The sequence below is a fragment of the Centropristis striata genome, chromosome 23, assembly GCF_030273125.1.
Source record: "Centropristis striata isolate RG_2023a ecotype Rhode Island chromosome 23, C.striata_1.0, whole genome shotgun sequence".
Lineage (NCBI taxonomy): Eukaryota > Metazoa > Chordata > Actinopteri > Perciformes > Serranidae > Centropristis > Centropristis striata.
In genome coordinates this window covers 4,055,739-4,080,793 of record NC_081539.1, presented here as the reverse complement: position 1 = coordinate 4,080,793, position 25,055 = coordinate 4,055,739, and the positions used below count along the sequence as shown (strand labels likewise).

General features: G+C 35.2%; 3 protein-coding genes across 8 annotated transcripts in view; 2 read left to right on the top strand and 1 right to left on the bottom strand.

Annotated features, from left to right (window-relative positions):
• arhgef4 (Rho guanine nucleotide exchange factor (GEF) 4) overlaps positions 1–13,343 on the top strand; it is a 98,759-nt gene extending 85,416 nt beyond the window's left edge. For 3 of the 5 annotated variants that reach the window (XM_059326915.1, XM_059326918.1, XM_059326919.1), the window contains 8 exons: positions 387–587; positions 2,203–2,382; positions 3,617–3,849; positions 4,898–5,027; positions 5,161–5,292; positions 6,844–7,087; positions 8,184–8,261; positions 10,664–13,343. In XM_059326915.1, coding sequence (XP_059182898.1) covers positions 387–587; positions 2,203–2,382; positions 3,617–3,849; positions 4,898–5,027; positions 5,161–5,292; positions 6,844–7,087; positions 8,184–8,261; positions 10,664–10,821 — 1,356 coding nt within the window. In that variant the 3' untranslated portion in view covers positions 10,822–13,343. Of the gene's footprint in view, positions 1–386; positions 588–2,202; positions 2,383–3,616; positions 3,850–4,897; positions 5,028–5,160; positions 5,293–6,843; positions 7,088–8,183; positions 8,262–8,657; positions 8,678–10,663 lie in introns of those variants that run through there. The other 2 variants (XM_059326916.1, XM_059326917.1) reach the window with 2 other exon arrangements.
• Positions 13,344–14,062: 719 nt separating this feature from the next.
• trdmt1 (tRNA aspartic acid methyltransferase 1) lies at positions 14,063–23,727 on the bottom strand. Of its 2 annotated transcripts, none has more exons than XM_059327077.1 (11): positions 23,607–23,727; positions 22,739–22,848; positions 21,788–21,864; positions 20,771–20,842; positions 20,282–20,347; positions 19,160–19,229; positions 18,981–19,061; positions 17,743–18,068; positions 16,758–16,815; positions 15,666–15,795; positions 14,063–14,431 (listed from the first exon to the last, which is right to left on the bottom strand). In XM_059327077.1, exons 1-11 carry the CDS (start codon positions 23,671–23,673, stop codon positions 14,331–14,333), a joined length of 1,158 nt encoding a protein of 385 aa, XP_059183060.1. In that variant the 5' UTR covers positions 23,674–23,727; the 3' UTR covers positions 14,063–14,330. The 2 variants fall into 2 exon arrangements, with proteins under 2 accessions (XP_059183060.1, XP_059183061.1); XM_059327078.1 differs by lacking the exon at positions 23,607–23,727 and adding an exon at positions 23,493–23,606.
• An 898-nt stretch (positions 23,728–24,625) lies between these two features.
• rsu1 (Ras suppressor protein 1) overlaps positions 24,626–25,055 on the top strand; it is a 42,034-nt gene continuing 41,604 nt past the window's right edge. The window contains exons 1-2 of the mRNA XM_059327095.1: positions 24,626–24,749; positions 24,940–25,053. Coding sequence (XP_059183078.1) covers positions 24,945–25,053 — 109 coding nt within the window. The 5' untranslated portion in view covers positions 24,626–24,749; positions 24,940–24,944. The remainder of the gene's footprint in view (positions 24,750–24,939; positions 25,054–25,055) is intronic.

Below are 25,055 nucleotides of genomic sequence, written 5' to 3'. Positions count from 1 at the left end.
TAGGAGATAGTAATAAACACACTCCTATGCAGACAGATCTACAAATAAGAAAAAGCAGTGTTATTATCATGAAATCACTTATCAAAAATATACCATATACAAATACCAGAAGCTTCTGCTCCAATTCATGTGTATTTTTTAGAGTTTGTTGAAAATAAAATAAATACAGGGAATAATGTTATTTATTTATTTATTTATTGTTTGCCCTTAAAAAAACATACAATCATAAAGAAAGAACAGTACAAGAAATACTTGACCTTCCCTCTTAAACCTATAAATAACTATACTTTACTTAAATGACATAGCTAGATGAAAATAAAAAATACAAACAAAATATTAACAACTAATAATACAAAGGTTTCAATATGTTCTTGTGTCCTCCTTAGTTGCGTGTGAACCAGGATGAACCCATGGAAGACTATCTGAGCCACTTCCAGGAGGCCCAGGCTGGGGAGGAGAACCGGGCAGGTCTGGGCTTGTTGCTGGGACCCGGTTTACCCTGCAAGGAACAAATGAGGACCAACGTCATCAATGAGATCATGAGCACAGAGAGAGACTACATCAAGCACCTGAAGGACATCTGTGAGGTCTGGATGAGATCATAAGAACCTGATGCTGCACCACATGTATGGTCTCCAATGAGCCCTTTAGCATTAGCATGAAAAATGTCTAATTCCTAACTTTATAATATTAAGTCTAAAATACACAAATCTTTGAATTGTTAACCAAGCAGAAAGAAGACAACAACATTATATCAACATGGTCTCACAGAAATCCGTGAAATAGCCACGGATTCGCTTAACTCAAAATCCGTGGAATAGCCACGGAATCACTCAAATTTCCGTGAAACTGACACGGATTTCGCTACAATGCAAGTTAATGACAGTCATATCCCGTGGCTATTCCAACATACAAAGTGATTATGTACATTCACTGAGTGAATATTTAGAAAATAAAACAAATATTTCTCGCTAGAAATGTGATCAAAATCCATTTTTATGCAGAAACTAAGTCAAAATATTGATTTTTCACTAAAAATGAGAGAACTGTCCGCCATGTTTTTTGTTCTGACCGCCGGGACCTTGAAAGTCACGTGACTTGGAACACGAATAGCCACGGGATATGACTGTCATTAACTTGCATTGTAGCGAAATCCGTGTCAGTTTCATGGAAATTTGAGTGATTCCGTGGCTATTCCACGGATTTTGAGTTAAGCGAATCTGTGGCTATTTCACGGATTTCTGTGAGACCAGGTTCCATTGTAGTTACTGCTCTCTGTTTGTGCATCACTATTAGAACCTTTTACAGCAAAAACAGAGTGCAGTAACTACATTTTTGGGGTCAAAGGTCAAATAAATCGTCATGATTTTTGAGCATAAAAATGACATCATCAATACATGTAGAAATAAGTGTCATATCACTTATCTAGCTATAACTAATTTGGCTGGCCAGTTAAAAAACGTTAAAAAAAACTTTAAAGCTGTTTTTCTCAGTTTTACTCTTTGTGTAGTTACTGCAGTTAGACTCTGTAGGACAGTGCTGAAATTACATTTATTTTTCTTAAGACATATCAGGCTGTTCCCCGTCTGTTTTCTAAATGGATTGTTCATTCATTGTAAATGTTTTCAGAAATGACTTGGACTTCTTTACACTAAGAACAAGGCAAACATTTGAAAATGGGCTGGACATCCCTGATATAAATGTTCAGATTTCTTCCTTTTAACCACTATACCTGTATATACTGCATTTTTTTTATATAATTCATTCCTGTTTATATTGCACTATGATTCACTGCTGCTTAAGCACTTTTGGTTAGATGCTATCTGGATTTCGTTGCTTTGTACTTATAGTGCAATGACAATAAAGTTAAATCTAATCTAATCTAATCTATATTTACTTTAAAAACAACTTGAGAATGTATATCAAAGGCAAACACAGCAACTTACTAAATATCTGTAATTGGCCATAAATCAATCAAGACAGTCTGACCTGATAAATACAGGAAAAACTCTTGTCTGGGCTAATAACAGTAGAACAAGTAGCTCATACCCTCCAACAACATGTGTATTTATTGTGTGTGATGCATGTTTAAATGTAATTCTTCATGTGTTTTGTGCTTCATGTCTTGTGTTGTTGCTGACTGACTGAATAAATAATCCAAAGGTTTGTACAGCGTGTTCTGATCCTCTTCTGTTCCCTCAGGGTTACATCAAACAGTGCCGCAAGCGAACAGACATGTTCAACGAGGAGCAGCTCCGCACCATCTTTGGAAACATCGAAGACATCTACCGATTCCAGAGGAAGTTCCTGAAAGGCCTCGAGAAGAAGTTCAACAAAGAACAGCCGCACCTCAGTGAGATCGGCTGCTGCTTCCTCGAACACGTAAGCAAACCAGAGTCTCAAACATCCATCAGATCTCACAGGAAGACTAGGAGTTTCAGCATTAGTCTTTCAAAATGATGCCACCAGAGAGATATTACTGTATGGCACCCATATTGTGTCTTTTTTAGGTATTTTGTGTCTTTTTTAGGTATTTTGTGTCTTTTTTTAGTCATTTTGTGTCCTTTTTTTGTCATTTTGTGTCTTTTTTTAGGTATTTTGTGTCTTTTTTGGTCATTTTGTGTCTTTGTTTTAGTCATTTTGTGTCCTTTTTTTGTCATTTTGTGTCTTTTTTTAGGTATTTTGTGTCTTTTTTAGTCATTTTCTGTCCTTTTTTTTGTCATTTTGTGTCTTTTTTTAGGTATTTTGTGTCTTTTTTTTAGTCATTTTGTGTCTTTTTTTGTCATTTTGTGTCTTTTTTTTTAGTCATTTTGTGTAATTTTTTTGTCATTTTGTGTCTTTTTTAGGTATTTTGTGTCCTTTTTTTTGTCATTTTTTGTCTTTTCTTAGGTATTTTGTGTCCTTTTTTGTCATTTTGTGTCTTTTTTAGGTATTTTGTGTCTTTTTTGGTCATTTTGTGTCCTTTTTTTGTCATTTTGTGTCTTATTTTAGGTATGTTGTGTCTTTATTGGTCATTTTGTGTCTTTTTTTTGTCATTTTGTGTCTTTTTTTTGTCATTTTGTGTCTTTTTTTAGTCATTTTGTGTCTTTATTTGGTCATTTTGTGCCTTTTTTAGTCCTTTAGTCCAACATAAAATGTAATTTTGAATCTTTTTTTTTTCTTTTAAAACACTATCATGCTCGATAAAAATGTTTAAATGTTGCAAATGTGACCAAAGGTGTCAAATCTAACATATAAGAGGGTTCCATCCAGTTCTATCATTTGATACTAAATCTATTTGAGCTTGTCTCCAGTTTTACTTGGTATATCATCATCAAACTGAAACTGGCCTCATGGAGTTTACAGCCAGAACTTTAGAGGTAAATTTACAGTAGGGCTCCACGCTGCTTTGTTTTCTAGTCTGATGGAGGCAACAAGTCTGGATTATTTGGAGACTCCAGAGGGTTAAAAAAAGACTCTAGCGATGATTATTGAGGGTGTTTTCAGCCCTTTTTGGGCTCAGAAAATAAACAAAATGGTTGACGAACCCTTGTGCGTACCTTTTTTTGTCTGGGTTAACTAGTCTATCCTAATGGTTTTCTTGCTTCTAACCCTTGTTGTTGTCTTTTATGTGTAGCAAACAGATTTCCAGATTTATTCAGAGTATTGCAACAACCATCCCAACGCCTGCGTCCAGCTCTCTAAGGTCATGAAGATCAACAAGTATGTATTCTTCTTCGAGGCCTGCAGGCTCCTCCAAAAGATGATCGACATTTCCTTGGACGGCTTCCTGCTCACTCCAGTTCAGAAGATTTGCAAGTACCCACTGCAGCTGGCTGAGCTGCTCAAATACACCAACCCACAGCACAGGTTACTGCAAGCTCTTTCTGAGGGGATTGATTGGTGCATGTAGTGGGAAAGAATCAATTGTAATGTCATTGGTCAACTGGACAAAGGTAGTTAATGTCTTTAATCTTTTACAACAGGGGTCTCAAACTCAAATTACCTGGGGGCCACTGGAGGCAGTATCAAAATGACCAAAAAAAGACACAGAATGATAGAAAAAAACTAAATTTCTTAAAAAAGACACAAAATGACCAAAAAAGACACAGAATTATTTAAAAAAAAGACACAAAATGACCAAAAAATGACACAAAATGACCAAAAAATGACACAAAATTACTAAAAAAGACATAAAATTACCAAAAGAAGACACAAAATTATAGAAAAAAACTAAATTTCTTAAAAAAGACACAAAAGGACCAAAAAAGACACAAAATTATTTTTTTTTAAAAGACCCAAAATTACCCAAAAGACCCAAAATGACCAAAAAATACACAAAATTACTAAAAAAGACAAAATTATTACAAAAAAACCAAAATGACCAAAAAATGACACAGAATTACAAAAAAGACACAAAATTACCAAAAAAAAAGACACAAAATGATAGAAAAAAACTAAATTTCTTACAAAAGACACAAAATGACCAAAAAAGACACAGAATTACCAAAAAAAGACATAAAATTACCAAAAAAAGTAATTAAAGGGACCTTCCACACACAACACGGTAAAGTGCCATTCATATAAAACTCACATTAAACTTTCATATCAAGGTGGGGGCCACAAAATATCATCACGAGGGCCACAATTGGCCCGTGGGCCGCGAGTTTGAGACCCATGGTGTAGTGCAACAGTTTGGCTCAATGATGTGTTTGTAATAGCTTTTGGACAATAATGTAGCTCTAAGGCACACAAAATAAAACACAGAGAAACACATGTTAGTGTAATGCATTTATTATTGTTGTTTTTGTTTTCATGAAACTTTTGGACTATAAGAAAAATATCAAATCACCAAATTCATCATTTATATTTCAACTTCACACACCAACTGCATGTTACTCTCTGCTTTCTGATTCAGGGACTACACAGATGTGCAGGCGGCCTTAAACGCCATGAAGAACGTGGCGCGGCTGATCAACGAGAGGAAGCGGCGCCTTGAGAACATAGACAAGATCGCCCAGTGGCAGAGCTCCATAGAGGACTGGGAGGTGTGGCAAGAAGCAGCTTTGTACTGTTCACTACAACGGCAACAGGGACGAATAGCCAGTAACAGCTGTGTGTGTGTGTGTGTGTGTGTCTGTGTGTGTGTGTGTGTGTGTGTGTGTATTTAAATCTCTGCAGGGAGAAGACATCCTCAGCAGGAGCTCTGATCTCGTCTTTTCAGGGGAGTTGAGCAAGCTGTCCCAGCCCCAGGCCAAGAGTCAACAGAGAATGTTTTTCCTCTTCGATCATCAGATGGTGTACTGCAAAAAGGTGCATTTTACTCTATTTTATAGGGGGGAAAAGTAAACTTTTGACCCCTGAATTTTTGACGTTGTTCTGAGCTCAAAGATCTGACTTTCAAGTTCTGAGTGTAAATTAAACACATCATAAGGCATTACGGTAAGAACGTGTTAGACCCGCCTTTCAAAATAAAAGCAAACACATGTAGCTTTCAAAATAAGAGCACATGGATGTGTTAGCAGAATCCACCACAGAATTTGCAAGAAGACTGTCAAAATATGACGCCTTAAATAAAAGCGACAACCATCGCCAGTAAAACAGGATTAATGTTCCGTTAGTTAGACTATTTACATTGCAGCACATAGAGAGTCCGGCGGGTAATGGTGCGTTCAAGGTCTACACGAATGTCAGAATTTTCGAAGTTGTTCTGAGCTCCAAGTTCCGACTTTCAAGTTCTGACTTTGAGTGTAAATTAAACACACCATAAGGCGTTACGGTAAGAACGTGTTAGACCCGCCTTCAAAATAAAAGCAAAAACATGTAGCTTTCAAAATAAGAGCATATGGATGTGTTAGCCGAATCCAAAATTATTAAAAAAGACACTTTCCCCCCACTTTCAGCGACAAACATCTCCAGTGAAACAGGATTAATGTTCTGTTAGTTAGACTATTTACATTGCAGCACATAGAGAGTCCGGCGGGTAATGGTGCGTTCAAGGTCTACATGAATGTCAGAATTTTCGACATTTTTCCGAGCTCCAAGTTCCGACTTTCAAGTTCTGACTTTAAATGTAAATTAAACACACCATAAGGCGTTACGGTCCGAACGTGTTAGACCCACCTTCAAAATAAGATCAAACGCATGTAGCTTTCAAAATAAAGGCACGTGGATGTGTTAGCAGAATCCAAAATTATTAAAAAAGACACTTTCCCCCCACTTTCAGCGACAAACATCGCCAGTAAAACAGGATTAATGTTCCGTTAGTTAGACTATTTACATTGCAGCACATAGAGAGTCTGGCGGCTAATGGTGCGTTCAAGGTCTACACGAATGTCAGAATTTTCGAAGTTGTTCTGAGCTCCAAGTTCCGACTTTCAAGTTCTGACTTTGAGTGTAAATTAAACACACCATAAGGTGTTATGATAAGAACATGTTAGACCCGCCTTCAAAATCTAAGGAAACACATGTCGCTTTCAAAATAAGAGCACATGGATGTGTTAGCAGAATCCACCACAGAATTTGCAAGAAGACTGTCAAAATATGACGCCTTAAATAAAACATATAAGAACCCTTATTCTCCTTTACAATAATTCATTAAAATATGGAATGATTAAGATGGAATAGTGGCATTAGAATGTGCGAGAGGCACCAAATGTATCTGTCCAAAGTACTTAAAACAGAAGTTTCAATCCAGATTCGGAGGCATTCAATTCAATGAAAATAGAAAATTACAAAAAGTACACAAAAATAATTCTCTATGGACAAATAAATGTATAGATAGATTCGTAGTGCTAGTTCTGTGGGTTACTGAGTGCTCTTCAAAAGGACTATTGGCTGAATTCTCTGTTGTTGTTATCACAGGACCTCTTGCGGCGGGACATGTTGTACTACAAAGGTCGGATGGACATGGACCACATGGAGGTGATAGATGTGGAGGACGGAAAGGAGAAGGACTTCAACATCAGCGTGAAGAACGCCCTGAAACTACGCTCATCGTCTGGAGAAGAAGTCCATCTCCTGTGTGCCAAGAAACCAGAGCAGAAGCAGCGCTGGCTGAGAGCCTTCGCTGACGAGAGGATTCAGGTCCAGCATGACCGCGAGACAGGTCAGATACATGCAAATATTTAATGTTCATGCTTAAAGTTCCTCTTCAGATAGGTTTTAAGTACTTTGTTATGATTCATATTTTGTTACAACATAAGATATTTTTTTTTGAGTGGAAGAGATCTTTAAAGAAAAAACAATTGTGAATTTTTTTTGGTCAAATGATACACAAACCTCTGATCTTCTGGTTAATAGACATTATCTTTATAAGCCATGTGTCCTTCTCTGCAAACCACAGAGCTGTTTCCATTAACATGTGATCTTTGTATCCTTCTTTCTTCATCATTGGCATTCATTCTTAAACTTTGTGGTATGACTGCCAGCAGAAAACAGATTTCTATAATACTTTTACAAAAAATAGACAATCACAATAGCAGCCAGGCTATCTTGAACTTGAATTGTTGTCTATATTTTCTCACTGTTTCACTTTGACATTCTGAATTATGAGGACCTTTTGAAGTCCCATACCTTTCTATCCATTAAATGTGTGTTAGGATGTTGTGAGAAGATTGTGACAAGACTCTTGGATTCACATTTTGTGAACAAATAAAATAGATGATAAGGGCTGTTGTATGCTGTACATCAGGGGTCTCAAACTCAAATTACCTGGGGGCCGCTGGAGGCAGTATCAGAAAAAAAGCTAAATTACTTAAAAAAGATACAAAATTATTTTTTAAAAAGACACAAAATGACTGAAAAAACACTAAATTACTTTTAAAAAAGACACAAAATGACCAAAATAAGACAGAAAATGACACAAAATGACTAAAGAAGACACAACATTATTTTAAAAAGACACAAAATTATTTTAAAAAGACACAAAATTACAAAAAAAGACACAGAATTACCAAAAAAGACACAAAATTATTTAAAAAACAAAACAAAAACTAATTTATTAATAACAGACAAAACTATTAAAAAAGGACACAGAATTACCAAAAAAAGACACAAAATTACCAAAAAAAGTAATTAAAGGTCCCTCGTTTGAGACCCCTGGTGTACAGCTTGCAAAGCCGCTTGAATCAAATTTTAGATTGGTGATATATTCAGATAAATTTGACTTGACTTCATGGTATAATTTATTTTTCTCCTCCCAGGATTCTCCCTCTCAGAGGTCCAGAAGAAACAGGCCATGCTTAATGCTTGCAAAAGCCATCCAGCTGGGAAACCCAAAGGTATGCACCCGAGGGTTCAGAGAAAGGCTAATGAATGGATTACATTAGTACATGCACATTATAGTTACTGCACTCTGGTTTTGCTGTAAAAGGTTCTAATAGTAATGCAGAAACAGAGTGCAGTAACTATAATGTTGTTGTCTTCTTTCAGCTTTTATATTTTGTTTTCAATGAATAAACATTTTCAAATTGATTTAGTTATAAGTGTATTTAAAAGTGTTTAACAACAAAGATCTACATATTATAGACTTAATATTATAAATTAATGTTATATTTTAGTTAATATAATTCTATCTCACTTTTTTACTTCATCACTAGCTAGATAATAATTTCACTATCAAATAAACTTATAATTTGATCATATTGTTTTGTGTGTTTTTTATATGTTTTGGACAGGTTGATGGCAAATTTAGTTGTACTACCCTGTGCAATGACAATAAAGGCTTTCTGATTACTGTTTTAATTTTTATATCATTATTTCTCTGAAATAAAGCAAAATTGAAATCTTAAACTTTGTCACAAGATTAAAAGAGACATCAAGGAGTTCATTTTTAGTTATAACTCAATTTCGACCAAAAATGTAGCTACTGCAGTTAGACTTTATATGGGAGGGTTATACTGGGTGTGTCCACCTCAAGGTTATAATAGTTTTGGATTTTTCATTAGTTTTAGTTTTAATTTCATTGTGATTTTTTGTTTTCAAATTCAGTTAGTTTTAATTCATTTTTAGAGTGAGTTTGCTAGTTTGTAGTAGTTTTTATTTTTTGGAAAATGCTTAGTTTTAGTTTAGTTTTTTCGTTTTAGTTTTTTGTAATGAGCTAATTGTTGGGTGCGAGATTCAAAAAAGTCACAATAAATGTTTCCTTTATTTCCTTTGTCTGATCCATCTCAGCCCCAATAAGTTTATTAACTCATAAAACCAGATAGATGAAATAGATTTCATATTAACCAAAAAGGTTTGCGTATGAAAAAAGTTGACAACGACGAAAACGAAGGACATTTTCACTATAATTTTAGTTCGTTTTGTAACCACAAAATACAGTTTCAGTTAGTTATCGTTTTTTTAAAAGCTCTCGTTTTTATTTTTATTTCAGTTAACAAAAATGTTTTTTAATTCTAGTTTTCGTTATTTTGTTAGTTTTCGTTAACTATCATAACCTTGCTTTAGACTGTCAAAATTAAAGTGTACATTAAAGACAAAACAGGCAGACTGTCAAAATAAAGATTGAAACTGATCGAAACAAAACAATAGAAAAGTGCCATCTTGTGGCTCCATTTGCCATTACAGTTACTGTACCACCACAGCATTGGCTCATACCTTATAACAACACTATCTCTGGCTCATACCTTATAACAACACTATCTCTGACTCATACCTCATAACACTATCTCTGGCTCATACCTCATAACAACACTATCTCTGGCTCATACCTTATAACAACACTATCTCTAGCTCATACCTTATAACAACACTATCTCTGGCTCATACCGTATAACAACACTATCTCTGGCTCATACCACATAACAACACTATCTCTGGCTCATACCTCATAACAACTCTATCTCTGGCTCATACCTCATAACAACACTATCTCTGGCTCATACCTTATAACAACACTATCTCTGGCTCATACCTTATAACAACACTATATCTGGCTCATACCTTATAACAACACTATCTCTGGCTCATACCTTATGACAACACTATCTCTGGCTCATACCTTATAACAACACTATCTCCGGCTAATACCTTATAACAACACTATCTCTGGCTCACACCTTATAACAACACTATCTCCGGCTCATACCTCATAACAACACTATCTCTGGCTCATACCTTATAACAACACTATCTCCGGCTCATACCTTATAACAACACTATCTCTGGCTCATACCTTATAACAACACTATATCTGGCTCATACCTTATAACAACACTATGTCTGGCTCATACCTTATAACAACACTATCTCTGGCTCATACCTTATAACAACACTATCTCTGGCTCATACCACATAACAACACTATCTCTGGCTCATACCTTATAACAACACTATATCTGGCTCATACCTTATAACAACACTATCTCTGGCTCATACCTTATAACAACACTATCTCTGGCTCATACCACATAACAACACTATCTCTGGCTCATACCTCATAACAACTCTATCTCTGGCTCATACCTCGTAACAACACTGTCTCCGGCTCATACCTTATAACAACACTATCTCCGGCTCATACCTTGTAACAACACTATCTCCGGCTCATACCTTATAACAACACTATCTCCGGCTCATACCTTATAACAACACTATCTCCGGCTCATACCTTATAACAACACTATCTCTGGCTCATACCTTATAACAACACAATTGTATTTTCTGTTTCTCTCGTCCTCAGCAGTGACCAGACCCTACTATGACTTCCTCCTGCGACAGAAACACCCCTCCCTCCCCACTGCTTTGCCCCAGCAGCAGGTCTTCATGCTGGCTGAGCCCAAACGTAAAGCCTCCACCTTCTGGCACAACATCGGCAGACTGACGCCCTTCAAGAAGTAAAGAAAGAAACCACTCGGAAAGGAAAAAAGAAAGAAAAAAGCCGTGGAGAGAAGAAAGAAGAACAGCGGTGGAGAAAAAGAAGACTTCTCCGCTCGTGCCTGAATAAACCCTTTTTTTCATTTTCTTTTCCTACTCTCAACATTGCCCTAATTGACATACTGATTTATTGTATAGTTGAGGATGATAATAATGAGGAAGAGGAGGAGGAGATCCTTTTTTTGAAAGCACTTTATAGGTTGGTTTACAATCAGACTTGAGAATGGCCTCCTGGAGACAATGAGTCAAACAGGAAGAGTTGACTCTTGCTTAACGTACCACTACTACTACTACTACTACTACTACTACTACTACACCTTCAATCAAGCGCCAACTGGTACTTATACTGCTACTGTACTGCTGTGAATGAGCGTGGGACTCCTGATTGTGCTGCCTCTGTGAATACGTTGGCCATTGACAAAAATTGTGTCATTTTATTTCCACTGTTGTATTGTTTTATGATTTCACAGATGCCAAGTGTTCACAGTGCCAGATGATTTGTTTTAATATTTGTTGGTTCTGTGTCTGTTTATGATATAAAAAAAGGGAACATTGTGCTTATCTCTGTGCAAATATATCATTTCAGGATAATTTCATCTGTTTTTTTAATGTTTTGTGAACTCCCATCTGCCAGAATTCGGTTCGGTTGTGTTTCACTGGTGCATTTATGGTATTGTGCAAAAGTCAAATGCAAGAAGAAGAAGATTCAAATGATCACAGATTAATTAGGAGCTTTTTATTCAAATAACAACAGCGACAAACACAAACACATGGCCAACTTCCTCCTAAATACCTATAATACCTGTCAATAAAATTAAACTACTTGTTCTTTTTTTTCTTTTCTTTTTCTTTAAGTGCCATTTGACGTGTGTCATGGATGACTTACAATGACATGCATGGATGTGATGAAAAAATACTGTGAAGAATATTTTTTTAATCTTTGAAGAACCCTGCTATATTTAGCCAGATTCAAGAACTGAAGATCCATTGTGCCACACAGACACACACACACACACAGACAGCCACACACACACACAGACACACAGACACAGACACACACACACTCTTGTTCTTCTGTCTTTGTGACTTTGTGAGGACTCTTACAGAAACCCTAACTTAAACCTTATTGTAAATTGAAACTTAAAACCAAGTCTTTACCTGCAAACACTCATTTGAGGTGAGGACTGGGCAAAATGTCCTCACTTCTCAATATGTCCTCACTCAGTTGGGTTGAAATGTGTAATGGTCCTCACTATGTATGAAGTACAAGAAGAGAAACACACACACCTGTTCTTCTGTCTTTGTGAGGACCTTTACCAGACCCTAACTTAAACCTAATCATGACAAAATGTCCTCACTTCTCAATAGGTCCTCACTCAGTTGGTTTAAAACATGTAATGGTCCTCACTATATATGCAGTACAAGTACACACACACACACACACACACACACACACACACACACACACACACACACACACACATATTCTTTTTCTTCCTCCTTTGTGAGGACCCTTACCAGACCCTAACTTAAACCTAATTTAAACTGAACCTTAAAACCAAGTCTTAACCGACAAACAGTCATTTAAAGAAGTGAGGGCTGGGCAAAATGTCCTCACTTCTCAATATGTCCTCACTCAGTTGTTTTAAAACGTGTAATGGTCCTCACTATGAGGAAGTATAAGAACACACACACACTGACAGACAGACAGACAGACAGACAGACGCACACTGACTGATTCTTTTATCTACCTTTACGTCTGATATGCAGTATTCCTGCTCTGTGTATCTGGTCTCCATCTAATATCAATCTACGCAGCCCGGCGATAATACTCTGTAAGTGCATTCAGTAAAATGTGCTCCTTTCACCTTTATGTTCTAATGTTTAAGCTTCTGATCATATGGAATATTAAACATTCCCAAGCGGCTGGAGTGATTATTATTTTATTTCACACTACATTGCTAATGTGGTAAGTACGGCTACAGTGTAACGCTGCCTCGTCATTAGCTCAGCTGCAGGGTTTTAACTCAGAGAAACATTGTGTTTGACAAAAAACACAATTGCTGATTTTTATGGGGCTTTTTTTCCTGTGTGTGGTCTTTCAACTTTGGGAGCACAAAGTATTTATTTTCTTATAATTATTTAATGCATTTTCCCTTATAAAAACCTTGTCATCACACTCACACAGCTCATGTTTGTGCTTAGATTCTCTCTGCTTCCATTCAAGCTATATATGCTTGCGCTCAGATATTGTCGCTTGCACAGATTTCTGGTGCTGCAGCTTTTAGCCTTTCTCCTCCTCGCACTTCCAGTAGAATGCCAGATGTAGTGTCGACCAATGAAATGATCCGTGCTTCGCTGCAGGCGCATTCACATGACTTGTCCCTCACAGGCCTTTACTCTCTTTTTGCCCTACAAAGCTTTATTATATGTATTTCCTTTGCTTTCCTTACAACTTCTTGAATAAAAGGACAGTTAGTAACGTTGTCCGTATTTGTTCTTTTTAGCAAAACTTAGCTAGCGCACCCCACGGTCCCTCTGCAGCATTGTTAGCAGAATAGTTAGCATATAATAAGGTGTGATTATAACTAAAATAAAACAATATGTTTTTAATGCACTGGTCTTTGGTATTTCAGAAAGAAAAATAATTTCTTTCAGTATATACACTACAGGCCAGAAGTTTGGAAGCAAGATCAAATTTGTACAAAAAAAGATCATCATTGCTATATTTTGCAACAAAATAAACGTGATTAATATATAAAGAGTCACTTATTAGAACACATTTTTACTATAATTATCAGCTCTTTGAGGTTTTTATTGCTTAGACTTTCCTTCTTTCCTCAATGTATAAATCTGAACTCTTGTTTCTTTACTCAGCTGCTTCATTCTCGAAATTTCTGTGGTAGTTTGTCAATTTTGTATCCAAACTCTCAAAAGCCAAAGAGCTAAAGTTAATAATAATAATAATAATAATAATAATAACAATAATAATAATAATAATAATAAATAAACATTTCACAGTTGCAATATGAGGGAATTGTCTGACTCTGGTAAAAAAAAACAAAAAAAAGAATTGGTTCAGTAAATACATAATATTAAGAGATGAAGTCACATTTAATAATTTTATTCTGTGGTGTAGAGATGACTTATGAAAAAAAAAAGGTAAAACCAATGAAAGAGAAAAAAACACTTTTTTTAGGTTTTCATTTTATTTACAAAAAAATCAATAACTATAATTATAGATACATATACTAACATTGGACATAAATGTTTGTTTCTTTATATAATTTGAGACATGCACTGTTTTATGTAACAAACATGTATCTTGCACTGTTTGATGGTGCAGCATTTGGCCAACACTTGACCAGGCAACACACAAAACAGAAATAATAGACAATACAAAAATAGGATGTTGTTCTCCTTCATCGTTCCCAGTGTTCCCAGTGTTCCCAGTGTTCCCAGTGTTCCCAGTGCTAGGAGACTAGCAGCTGTAAGAGTTTGGCTACCACCACAACATTAAGACTGTTTCCAAGAACTTTGTACTGCTGCTTGGTAGTGATCTGCTCCGGAAAAGCTGTAAAATACATTAGAACAGCAAAGAAAGAAATTAAGTAAATACTTAGCCAGGCTTTTAATGAACTCTAATAGCCAATAACATAGTAGTCCTGACCTACATATTGCATTAGAGGTAAGGATGGGATCTAAAGTTCTTTATATCAGCGTAACTCAGGCGGCAACCTCCTGGTCTGAGCAGGGAGGCAAACCAGGAAGTGCCTTAAGCTGCATTCTACTGAAAGTTCCAGCAGGGGGCGCTAAGTTTGGCTGCAAGAGCATTTATGTCCATTCATTTCAATGCAAAATGAGAAAACTTCTCACTTGATTTATTACCTCAGAAATGTTTTTCAGACAACACTATGGTCTCAATCACTAGTAAAAAAAATCTTCTTCAAGACAATCTGATGTTAATAGTTAAAAAAATGTCTGTTAGTCCAACCAAACCAAATGGCCCCATTTAGAAGAAAATCGAAGATAAAGAAATGTATGATTTGGGGCGTGGCTACCTTTGATTGACAGGTCACTAACAAGGCGAGCCGTCATCAGGAGAGAAGCAGAACAATGCGTATCCACGGCAACGTGTCAATAAAGTTATATATAACGTTATATAGATATTAAATAAAGGAGGTTTAGAGGTTTGGTCTCATAACTTTGACCCTTTCACTGTATTTTCACTTAAATGTCTTGTTCAGCGTTTGGTTGGACTAACAGACACTATTTTAACTATTAACATCAGATTGTCTTGAAGAAGATTTTTTACTAGTGATTGAGACCATAGTGTTGTACTAGAAAAAATTCTGAGGTAATAAATCAAGTGAGAAGTTTTCACATTTTGCATTGAAATGAATGGACAGAAATGCTTTTGCAGCCACACTTAGCGCCCCCTGACTGGAACTTTCAGTAGAATGCAGCTTAAGGCACTTCCTGGTTTGCCTCCCTGCTCAGACCAGGAGGTTGCCGCCTGAGTTACACACAGACTCGCAAGCCTTGACAGTATCCTTCTAGTAGATATCCACTCTAGATCACTGCTTGGTTTTAACTTGGCTCTATTTCATCAGACAATATATAATGTTCAAAAATATTTAAGCTGATGTTACAAGGCCTGATAGCAGGAGATCCTTCAGCCAGGGTGGCTCCAAACATTTTGATGTGTCTTGATACACAGTCGGAAAAAAAAAGATGCCCATAGTCTAATAAGGGGGGGTTGAGGACACAGACCTTGATTTTTTTCACCTTACGATTTTTTGACTTACAGAAGTTTTGAGGGAAGCCCATGAGGTTTGCGATTTCTCTGGGGGTAAAATAGCGAAGCTTCAGTTTCAACAGCCGCTGGAGTTTCTCATCTTCAGAGCACTGGTCCAAACCTCCAAACACACTCTCCATCTGTAGAGACACACAGAAACTAAAAGCCTTCAGCACACCAACACACACAAAACAATGACTCTAATAATAATCAGGAACTGGTTGAGCTGGAGTTGAACTGTGTTAATCAGAGCTGTAATGTCCTACAAAGTCTAACTGCAGTAACAACGTTTTTGGTCAAAATTGAGTTATAACTAAAAATTAACTCCTTGATGTCTTTTTTATCTTGTGACAATGTTTCAGATTTACATTTTGCTTTATTTCAGAGAAATAATTATATAAAAACCACAAAATCCAACTCAAAACCAAGCAGTAATTGCACTTACCACGGTCTGCTTTGGATATATATACTAATTTAAACATAAAAATAATAGAAATTATAAGTTTATTTGAAAGGAAAATTATTATCTAGATAGAGATTAAGTAAAAAAGTGAGATAAATTATATTAAGACTAAAATATAGAATTACTTTATAATATTAAGTCTACGATATGCACATCATCTAGAGCTGTTAAACACTTTTAAACACACTTGTAACAAAATCAACCTGAAAATGTTTATTCACTGAAAACAAAATATAAAAGCTGAAAGAAGACAAAAACATTGTAGTTACTGCACTCTGTTTGTGCATTACTATTGGAACCTTTTACAGCAAAACCAGAGTGCAGGAACAACATTTTTGGGGTCAAAGGTCAAATAAAACATCATTCTTCTACAGTCTTGTAAATAGTTTCCCTGCTAGATTGACAGTCTGTCTAAAATCTCAGTGTGAGACTAGAAACTCTAAACTCTTGTCTTTAGACGTGAGCAGGTAGTTTTCCAGGAGTCTTTTCCAAATCTTTTCAAAGTCTTCTGATGTATATTTAGCATTAGTCAGACAGCCAATGGTGATCAGGTTAACATTAAATCTAAATGAAGAAATTTACCTCAGATTGTACTTGGCTGTTAGGTCTTGTTAATGTCTGTATTAAAAAACAACCTACCTCTGTTTCCATGCAGCTCTGCAACACGGAGCCAGTCCCCTCCACATAGCGCCCATAACTATGGATAAAACACATTAACTCAATCAGATAACCACATTCTGAAGTCATCGTTTTAACAGGAACAGCAGGAGATATATGAGATAGACCATACAGTAGTTTATTAAATACCATATTTCCAAACTACATGACAGGTTTTACTACCACAGGTCTCAGGGGTGTCAGTGTCTAGTACCAGATGGTATCAGAGCAGACTATCAAAGTCAGAGGAACAGCTGAGAACACTATAAGTCATTAAAAACTACAGGAGAAAATATTCTGGAAAATCAGTAAAAATGTAAGTTAAGAATTAATGCTTGATGCACATGGTGATACATGACGGAGTATTAGTAAGAAAAAATTGTCTACAGAATGTCGTTGGTGCAGGAGGGAGACTTACTACTGTTACTACTTATTTACGGAAATTATATATAGTATAGTATATACGTATGCATATATATATATATATATATATATACATACACACATATATAGACATATATGTATATATATGCCAGAGCAGTGTACACTTTGTTTACAGTTAAGATGCCGGTTTGTTTACTAAAAGCAGTGTACACTTTGTGTACAGTTAAGATGCCGGTTTGTTTACTAAACTCTTTTTTTTTTTTTTGGTAGGTGTGTTTCTGATGATACGTCACATATTTTACACCTCGCCTCTCAAGTTTCAATATATATTCTCAGGTTTCTAAATATATTCTCATTCCATATATATAATAATTTCCTGAATGGCATGCCATAATATAAATATAAATATATATAAAAATGGTTTACAAAGTTTCACTACTCTCCACTCTCAAGAGAGACGGAAGGGAATATAAAGCCTTTATATTCCTCTCACCTTTTGGTCATTTTAATATGTTGATCTGTGCTGTAAACAAAGGACTTGTCTTAATCTTAAACTAGAAACAGTTAGAAGAAGTGAACCCACCCTTTGGTGAAGCAGACGGACCTCCTGCATGTGGGCCGAACAATGTCCAGCAGCAGAGAGTATCTCAGCAGAGTCTTAGCAGGGAGAACGTAGTGCTGCATGTTGACTTCACTCTCTGGTTCCAGGAAGTCCTGGATCTGCCTGAAGGAGAGATCGTTGTTCTGGCTCTCCTTCCTCTGGGCGTCAGCGGTCCTCTCTAGTTTATAAAGGACTCGCTCCACCTGAGTTTCATCTTCTGGATGGCAGGAACTCGAGTCAGGACGACTTGAGTCTTCTGGCTGCTCCGGAGAATCACTCTGAGTAGCTTGTGGGAAGGCATCAAACACCTAGGAAATACTTAAAAGTGAGTGATGTTGATTATCTAGAGCTGCATAAAATAAATAAAATCATTTTAAAGGTGTGCCTGCCACTTTGATAGACAGCCTTGTCCTGGTTTTCTTGTTAAGACACAGTTCCTTTTACTAAACTACTGGTTGTTATTCGTCTGCAAAAAGTAAAAATGTCCCTAAAATTTGGCCTAAAAAAGATTTATGAAAGAGTGAAAGAAGCACAGGTTCAGAAAATGTTAAAGCCTCTCTACACTGTGATGTCACCCACTCTAGCTCTGAACTTTACATCCAATACACATTCATCAGAAAACCTGAAAACATTAAAAAAAAAAAAAAAAAAAAACTTCCCTGAAACATAAACTGCTTTATTGTGAAAAGTGTGCAGAGATCAAAATAAAATAAACATTTGACTCAATAGAGTTTGAAGTCTTATAACCTGTGTACAACTTTTAATCATTTTTCTACATTAAAGTATAGCGAACTGGTTCAGCCCCAAAATGTTTCAATGCTTTTCAGCTCTTTTTGTCTTTAAGTCTGATATCTAGTCATTTTCCATGATTTTCTTGATAATAACCAAAATCATTACCAATAAAACCATGTTAAATGTCTAGATATCAGCTCTTAAATTAAACTCTTATGAGCTATATTTGTTGTTATCATTATGTTTGCCCAAACAAATGACATTAATGAAATTAAAATGAACAAGAAAGTGAAGAAAACAATGGTCTACTAATTTTTTCCATGACTGTATACTCAACTTTTTTTACTCAACGAAACAATTACAAACATGGCAGATTTTCACTAGATTTGTATCAAAACGGTTATTATTAATATGTAATATTAATAGGTCCAGCATTGGTTGACACTGGAAGCACTTTAAGTTTTTTTATAAATTTCATAAAGCCTTACCTTTAAACTGTTGGTGCAATTGTTTTCTGTTGAAATCTTAGCAACCAGAAAATAACGCAGTCTTGAATTTGGGATCCCGACCTGGATTAATGGATTAAACAGTGATAAATATATACATATATATATATAACTTACAGTACAGACGTATTTAATGAAATGAGTCATAGAGTGTGTCTTACACTTGTGGGTGAGACCATGATCTCCCTGAAAGCGTATCCACATTCTTTAAGTGTTTTCACCAAACGTTCCCTGGAGAATAAAAGGAAAATATGAGGATGGACTAAGAATCTAATTAAATATCTTCACATGTACAACACCGATAAAGTAGTTTAAACCAGGAACTCCAGTCATTACTTCACCACAAAGTTCTTAATACATTTTAAGATACACTTCCCACTCTGTAAATAGGGAAACAAATGATAATAAATGTAATATTTTTTTAGTATTCTGAGATTTATGCAGTGCAACCCTGGAATAAATGTATTAAATAACCACAACGGAATAATAATTCACCTTGTTTATACTTACACAATAAGGATTTACCACTCAAAAGGGCAAATAAACAAGTTTCTGTATTTTTGGTATCTACTGCTGCTGTATGACTCCTATAATGTGCTGTTATGTTTTATTGATGGTATCTGGGAATGTTTAGCCCAACTCTGGGCCAAAAATATCTTTGAATTGTTTATTCTCACCCTCAGATTTGGAAATAAGAACAGACTTCGTTCAAAATCTGGGCAAATACTAGAAATGCTGATATAATGGTTCTATCAGAAACTTTTCCTTTAGAAATCTGTTACAGATGACTTCATTGATGGTTATAAACTCTATAGAACTGGTGGGTAAAGGGGGAAAGTTTGCCATATTATCAAATCCAAGCTAACCAGCTATGTAACTCTGTCTCAAAAAATCTAAAAAAATTAGAATATCGTGAAAAAGTTTGATATTTTTTTGTTAATTATTTCAGAAAGTGAAACTCATATATTGTATAGATTCATCAGCGTAGAGTGAAATATTTCAAGCCTGTTTTTCTTGTAATTTTGATGATTCTGGCTTAGAGAGAATGAAAACACAAGACTCAATGTGTCAGAAAACAGTAAATATGAACAGTAAATGTGAAATAGTAAAACTGAAGTATCAGTTCAAAGACAGGGCTTTTCTATCAAACAGGACATTCACAGATTATTCTACTGAACATAAGATTTGCTGATAAGACTGCCTGCCTACTCTTGATGCTGCAGCCTACAGATATCGTGACTTTTGAGGCCTTTTTGTTGCCCCTTTGCTGTCTCCATTGTTACCTGGCAGACGAGACCTCAAAGCCTTTCACATTCTCCAGCAGGATGTATCGAGGCAGCTTGGACAACCTGTTCATATGCAGGGAGAGAAAGCAGAACAGGGTTTACTGACAGAAACAAGGCTTATAACGGTATAGAAATTAGATTAAAATGGGTGAGATATGATCTGTAATATAATATTTGTTACATATATACTAGTGCACTGTTTTTTATTAAATTTATCTAAAGACATTTGACAGAATCTCAATTTCCTATAAATAATAAGTTCTGCAGCTTAGGCCGCTTGTGGAATACTTGGTGGGTATATAAAAGCATAACAAAGCTGGCCTGACATGTTTTTGACAAGGTTATATATATATATATATATATATATATATATATATATATATATATATAGAAGATTGTGATTTTGAGATAAAGACAATAATAAAAATACTTTCTCGTTCAGGCGGCCCAGAGAGCAATAAAAAGCTAAATGTGGAGATTAAAGACCTTGGCAGAAGATCCAGGATGTAGAGGAAGCTCCTGGTTCTGGGATCAGAGACGTCCCCTTGAAGTCCGATCCTGCAGGAGAAAACACACAAGGGTCAATGGTTAACATAGAAAACCATTTAATACAGAGATTTAGAAAAATAATTAACAATAATTAACCCTCTATGGTACGGTGTTGCCCCATTTTTGGCCTGTCAAATTTCTACAATGCATGTTTTTGAGTGATGCGATACTTTAAAAAAGAGGGAAGAGTATAGGGAACCAATAGCAATGCTTTCATTTGTCACATGACCTCCAGGAGGCCATATTGGAACACTATTTTACAGACTTTTCCAAAGGAAACAGCTTTAAAAAAAAAACACTCAAAACGTCAGTTCCTGGCCATTTTCCATCTGGAAAAAAATATATTATTACTGATAGGAGAGTAAACCTTCATTTTTGATAGTTTCATGCAATTTATCTTATTTCAGAAAACTTGTTAAAATGCAACTGTTGCCCTGAGGCAACAACGTTCCACTATGGAAAATTGCTCTGTTGCCTTGAGGGAACAATGAACTATTATGGAATCATCATGGCAGCATGAGATATTGGTAGTTTGTGTTATAAAGCAAACCATTCATCATAATTTTGTTTTGATCTTTACAATTTAACAAGATATACAAGATATAAGATATATTTGATGTTGGTTGCAGTAAAGTAAAGTTCAGGCTATCACTATACTCTGTAGGTCATAGTCTACTGTTATAGTCAAATTTATATCTTATTTGCTTTTAATTTCCACACATGGCAACAAACCCAAAAAACTTCCCCCCAAAAAATAAAGAAAAGAAAAATTGGAAAGAAAATTTCAGATTATGTTTATTTAGCCTATTTTAAGACAAAAAAACATTTTTTCCTAACTGGCATCATAATGCGTACCATAGAGAGTTAAATTAATAAACAGGTGAGACCTCAAACTGTATATTACATAGACATCTTATGTTGGCTCACATCATAAACAAGACCCAGCAGACGTACCTGGTGAAAGGCTGGCAAGGGGGACTCATCAATATCATGTCAAAAGATAATTTATTGAAGTCATCGAGTGTAATGCCCTAGAAATAAAAGAGAAAAAAAAACTTTAAGTATTGAAAGGTGACAACATTGCAACTCTAAAATGAAGCCCAGAGCGTTAATGTGTCTGTGAATCATTATGATGGTCATCCATCCCTTCATCTTCAGTATTCCTTAAGGATCAGAGGAGAGCTAACACCATAAATAATAAATAATATGAACAGAATAACGCCTAGTCAATACCATTAGAATTGCACGTCTGGACGATTTTAGGCAGCAATACAGCAAGTGGCCACTGGAAAAAACTGGCTTTAAGGTGTTTCAAGGTCTATAATACTATATAATGTCTATAATACAGCCATGCTAGAGCCTCTGTTAAAATGTGAGCCAGTCCTGCCAGTCTATTGCAGCGATAAGACAAAATGAGCTATATAGAGCTTTATTTAAATCATTTCAGATGTACAGATTCAAGAAATCATGTACAGGTTCATCTCAAAAAATGTGAATATTGTGAAAAAGTTCAATATTTTTTGTCAATTATTTCAGAAAGTGAAACTGTTTTTTTCTAATTTTGATGATTCTGGCTTACAGATAATAAAAAAAAACACAATTTTCTCAGAAAATTAGAATATTACATAAGATCAATTTTAAAAAAATTATATTTTAAACACAATTTTGAACTTCTTCACAATATTCTAATTTTCTAAAACACTAAGTTTTGTGTTTATTATCTCTAAGCCAGAATCATCAAAATTACAAGAAAAACAGGCTTGAAATATTTCACTCTATGCAGAATGAATCTATATAATGTATGAGTTTCACTTTCTGAAATGATTGACAAGAAATATTGAACTTTTTCATGATATTTTAATTTTTTTTTAGATGTGACAGTAAAAACCTTCCACCATCACCCACCTCGATGGTCTTGTTCCACTGTTCTGTGTCAGGAAAGTTCTGTGTGTAGATGTGGTTGGCTGTGGTGTTGATGTCGATGGCAGCAACTACCTGGGCAGGTATCCCACTCTCTGGAGGGACAAACAACAGATAAACAGCCACAGATAAACACGTTATGAGATCAGATATCTACTGTTTAACTACATGCTTCAGTTTTCAGCTCTACAGAAAAACCCTTATGATTAAAACTGGCTCATTCACCAGTTAATAGAACTTTATTTTCCTACCATTAGTTAGTTAGCTGTAAGTTACATGTGGCTTTTTGCCCATAGACCCCCTATATTAACCCCTCTATTATTTAACAAATTATTGTTTATTTTGTGGCATCATGTTATTATTAAGATCTAAGAGTCGAGCAGGAGAAAGACTAATAAGCGTGAGCAGTGGGAAACTTTCAGAGACCAGTTAGGACACAACACCAGTAACAAGTTAGGGTAACGCTTTATAATAAGCTCCTTAATAACCATTAATTAACAAGTAATAAGGCATTGTTCTCGCTTTAGATCCGGTAGTTGCAAAAAGCATAGTTAACTTATAATAGATGAGCAATAAAGTATATTTTAATATCAATAAGCAAACAAAATAAGATTAATAAAGGCATGGCAAAGACATAATGGGTGTTTGTAATGTCATTATTAACACTTATATAAGCTTATAAACACACAATAATGTTAATAAGCATCTTGTAAGGACTTACAAGGGCCTTATTACTCACCAGTAACAAGGTTACAAGTAACAAGTTAGTATTGAAACCAGTAACAACAAAAAACTTGGACATGTCCAATCTCCAACTGGCGTATTAACCATAAATATTATTAAATAATCTTACCCTTTAAAGCATAATGCATCCCTCCTATCCCACTGTATAACTCCAGCACCCGGAGAGTCTCCATCATAGATCTATATCAGAGAGGCTAGATGTTTATATCTATGGTCTCCATGCCATATCCTGCTTTACACGCTGGTTTTCTTCTTCTTCGTCGGTTTAATGTTGGCTGGCAACCAACGCGTTTAAGCGCACTACCGCCACCTGCTGTGGTGGAGTGTGGCTTTAAATCCTCTAGTGGCAGTTTTACAGCCGTCCAGTAGGGGCGCTTCATACAAGAGAGATGTAACCATAGACTATATAAAAATAAGTGCTTCACATAAAAAGGAGAAAGTAATAATAATAATAATAATCATAATAAAAATTATATATATATATATATTATTTATTATATATATACTAATAAATAATAGCATGATAAAAAAGTATATATATATTATTTTTAATTTTTAATGATGAAATACATATATATAAAATTGACTAATAAATAATAGCATGATAAAAATTATATATATATATATTTATTTTTTTTTAAAGAAAAAATAAAGTAAGGTAAGATAAAATAAAATAAAAATAATAAAAGTCTAAAATATAAAAAAATAAAATAAAAATAATAAAAGTCTAAAATATATAGACTAATAAATAATAGCATGATATATATATACAAAAATATATATATATATATATATATATATATACATATAATAAAGTAAGGTAAGATAAAAATAAAAGTAAATAATGATAACAATAAAAAGTATTTTTAAAAGCTAGATAAAAAAGATAAAAACAATAAATAATTAATTAAGAAGTAGAGCATGATATAAAATATATGTATGTATAAAATAAATAAATAAATAAATAAAAGAGAAGATGTTATAACACTAAGATGCATGAGCATAAAAATCTCTAAAAATGGTTCAAGTAAAAGCTAAATTAAAAAGACAAGTCTTCAGTTTGCTCTTGCTACATACTTTGAGGGTTTGTGAGTCTGTTCCTGACCCGGAGGTGTGGCTGCTACATCTAGGAACAGGAAGTATCCTAATATGGAATAGAGAGGCTCTAGTATAAACTTCCGGAAGCTCTCAGCTTGAAGAGAAGTCTCTATCAGGATTATAAAAACTAATATATACTGATCTTTTTCACACGGTGAGCCTCTAAAGTGTTTTATTTCCTCTTTGTTAACTTAGCGTCAGCCTCCATTCCTCCTGTTGTTGTTGTTGTTGTTGTTGAGTAGTTGTTGTCGTTTAACGTTACAAATAACCGTTGGAATGACGACTTTTCCCGCTAAATGAAGCCGTTTACACGTTGTTAACGGCTGTTTTTTTGGATGTTTCAGGTAAAATGTCCAAGTCTCTGAAGAAGATAGTGGAGGAGAGTCGGGACAAGAACCTCCCCGAGGTGGAGATGTGCGACAGAGGCATCTCTAACATGTTGGACGTGCCTGGACTCTGT

Coding starts and splice junctions, on each gene's coding strand:
- trdmt1 (XM_059327077.1), bottom strand. CDS start 23,673: ATGATGGAGACTCTCCGGGTGCTGGAGTTATACAGTGGGATAGGAGGG. Junction 20,843..21,787: donor CCTTGCCAGCCTTTCACCAG/GTACGTCTGCTG, acceptor TTTCTCCTGCAG/GATCGGACTTCAAGGGGACG. Junction 20,348..20,770: donor ATCCTGGATCTTCTGCCAAG/GTCTTTAATCTC, acceptor GCATATGAACAG/GTTGTCCAAGCTGCCTCGAT.